At 42.3% G+C, this 2691-nt stretch overlaps 1 protein-coding gene across 2 annotated transcripts in view; it reads right to left on the bottom strand.

Moving 5' to 3' along the window:
* The window catches only part of LOC112408377 (E3 SUMO-protein ligase RanBP2-like), a 56242-nt gene that overhangs the window by 13631 nt on the left and 39920 nt on the right, over positions 1-2691 (bottom strand). For both annotated transcript variants that reach the window (XM_024757973.1, XM_024757972.1), the window contains 3 exons: positions 2262-2432; positions 1564-1656; positions 1084-1262 (listed from right to left, as the gene is read on the bottom strand). In XM_024757973.1, the coding sequence (XP_024613741.1) occupies positions 1084-1262; positions 1564-1656; positions 2262-2432 (443 nt within the window). The remainder of the gene's footprint in view (positions 1-1083; positions 1263-1563; positions 1657-2261; positions 2433-2691) is intronic.

Here is a 2691-nt window from a genome sequence, read left to right as displayed (position 1 = left end):
AAAAAAAAAAAAAAAAAAAAAAAAAAAAAAAAAAAAATAAGTTTTTAAATAAATAAAAAGCCTCCAGCAGCAGCAATTAGAGAAGATGATTAAGAGAAATCGCATATTGTGTACTTCCACTGAGTCCAGGGAAACTGCTGAGGGATTTAAAATATACTTCAGATTTAGCATAGCAAGGCCGCTGATGGAAAAACTTCAGATAGGGCTTCCACAAATCTACTTGGTTATAAAAAAGGAAGTAATGTCTTTACATCAGCTGATGGCCACTAGCTATACGTGCACCGATGAATAAGCCGAAGCCTGTGGAACAGGCGGCATATCCTAGGTGGACAGCTAAAAAAAACAGGCCACCTAGACTCCTCAGAGTCAGACAGACGGTGAAGGGTAGTAAGTCTCCTACAGACTCAGGCCACGTGTTGGGCCACGTCTCTCTCTACCCACGTATTCTTTAAATAAAACACTGCATTCATAACTAACTCCAGGACTGTTTCATTTTAACCATCTTTCCAACAATTTTTAAAAAATAGTATTTCTTGAGAGGCAAGGAACCATTCTGAATATGTCAAAATTAAGATTGTAAACAATTACAAGACAGGGACCTTGTCTTCTAGTTTCTGTGGAATACAAATTAAGACACCAAGGTGTTGATAGCTACTAAAATGACTACACCTAAGCTAAGAAAGTAACCAAATCACAAAGTTATTGGCAAAGCAAGGTATACAGGTCAGGGAAACTAAGTTTCAAATGCTGCTATTTCCTATCCACTCTGCCCACTCCACAATCAGTTAACTTGCACAGAAAATGAACTACTTAACACCGTTCTTTGCAGGGCGTAGACCTTCTTAGGGACATCTGCACCGCCATGCTGCCGCCCTGACTCCCCAAGCCCAGCACACGCACCGGTTGCAGGGGTGCCTCCGGTCCTCCGGGCAGAACACAAGTCCTCCTCCTCTGGCCAGAGTTGCCCGAGGTGTCCGACCGCTTGCCAGACACACCCCATCATTACCACGTGGTGAGGACCTTCTAGCTTATCGCGTCAACAGAGGCAACTGGGCCAGAAGGAGCATACAGAGACGGTCTTACTTGAGCTTCCTGAACTTTGTGAAGCTCCGATTGAAAGTCTTCCCCACTTCCATTGTCCTCATCAGTGTCACTGCAGACTCCACAAAAAAATGTAGGTGGAAGCTTTAATGTATCTGCTTTTGCCTTTTCTTCAACTGTTGGTTTCTTTTCCCAAACAATAATACATTCTTTCTCATTATCTGAAAATCCCATACAACACAAGGAAAAGAAAGTTACGACAAAAGTAGATGAAGTCCAACTACTCCACAAACAATGGCCCTCAGTGTCATCTACAGATTATAGACCCAAATAACAAGACCTTGGATGCTGATGGAGAACCACCACCACCGGGAGCACAATATTTTTCACTGCACGTTATTTTTAAATATTTTAAGTCACCAAGGCAAAACTGGTAATTACAGAGGTGACCAGATTGCAGGATTCCTTTTAAACAGAAGATTTTTTAAAAACATTGTAACTAGTAATTTTACTGTTACATACCTGTTAGATTTTCTTCTAACGGTCTACGTTTTTCTGAGTCATCCAAATACAGTTTTCCATTAAGCTTCTTGACAGCTGTGTCGAAATCTTCATCTTAAAGTATAATTTGATTAAATAAAAGAACTTCCAGTAAATTTCAGATTTTCCAGCCAGGAATCTAGGAAAATCATCTCCAACTTCACACTTTCCCTTACTCCCCACATCCAAATAGCAACCAACTTTGCCTATTCCACACCCCGAACGCCTTGTCTGAGCTGCTCTGGCATTCTGGCTCCCCTTCCCATCTCCACTTCCCACAACAGTCCTCCACACCACTGCCCAACTGTCCTGCTGAGATTATTCTGAGCACGTAACTCCCCTGCTTGAAAACTTGGACAGGGCCCACAGAGCTTTCCCCAATAAGACCCTGTCTCTGCCTCACAGTTCGCCCACCCCTCTGAGACCCCAGGGAAATGAGTATTGCTTTCAGTCCCCTCAAAATGCCTGCCCTGTTCACGGCAGCCACCCAGGGAATGCTAATAAATGAATGCAGCTCTTTCAGTCGTAACGTCCACTGACTGCTCACACATACATTTAGGCTCAATACCGGCCTGCAGGGCAGCAGGGGTGGGCTCCAGGAAGCAGGCTGAAAGCAATTTCATCACCCCACTCACTACGAGGACCGTGAGCAGAACGCTTTAAAGCAACAGGAGACTTACCGTCCTCCTCCTCTTCGCTGACGTAGTCTGGCCTGTTCTTGTAACAGAAGAAAGTGGGAGGAAGCTGAAGTTTGCTTGCAAGAGCTTTTTGCTCAGGGGTCGGGATCAGCTCATACACAATGAGAACATCATCATCTGAGGGAAGATCTTCAGGCTTTTTCTTCTCTTCCACTGTAAGACAAGTCAAAAAAATTGATAAAGACAAGGTGTTAAGTAATTAATTAATGTCAATATTCTAACTGAAAATAAAAATCATGGAACTTAATCTTTAGGTTAAAACAGCATGCTGATAAAAACACACATACTTTGATTTGGACACAGCTCATAATAACCATGAATTAGAATTAGAATTAGAAGCCCGAGGTAATGTTCTATCAAAAACCCTTAGAGAACACAGAATCTACTTAATAACCAAAAAAAAAAAAAAAAA

Source organism: Neophocaena asiaeorientalis, unplaced genomic scaffold (genome assembly GCF_003031525.2).
Source record: "Neophocaena asiaeorientalis asiaeorientalis breed wild unplaced genomic scaffold, Neophocaena_asiaeorientalis_V1.1 scaffold497, whole genome shotgun sequence".
Classification (NCBI taxonomy): Eukaryota; Metazoa; Chordata; class Mammalia; order Artiodactyla; family Phocoenidae; genus Neophocaena; species Neophocaena asiaeorientalis.
The sequence above is the reverse complement of the archived record's forward strand: the minus strand, read 5'-3'. Positions and strand labels throughout refer to the sequence as shown.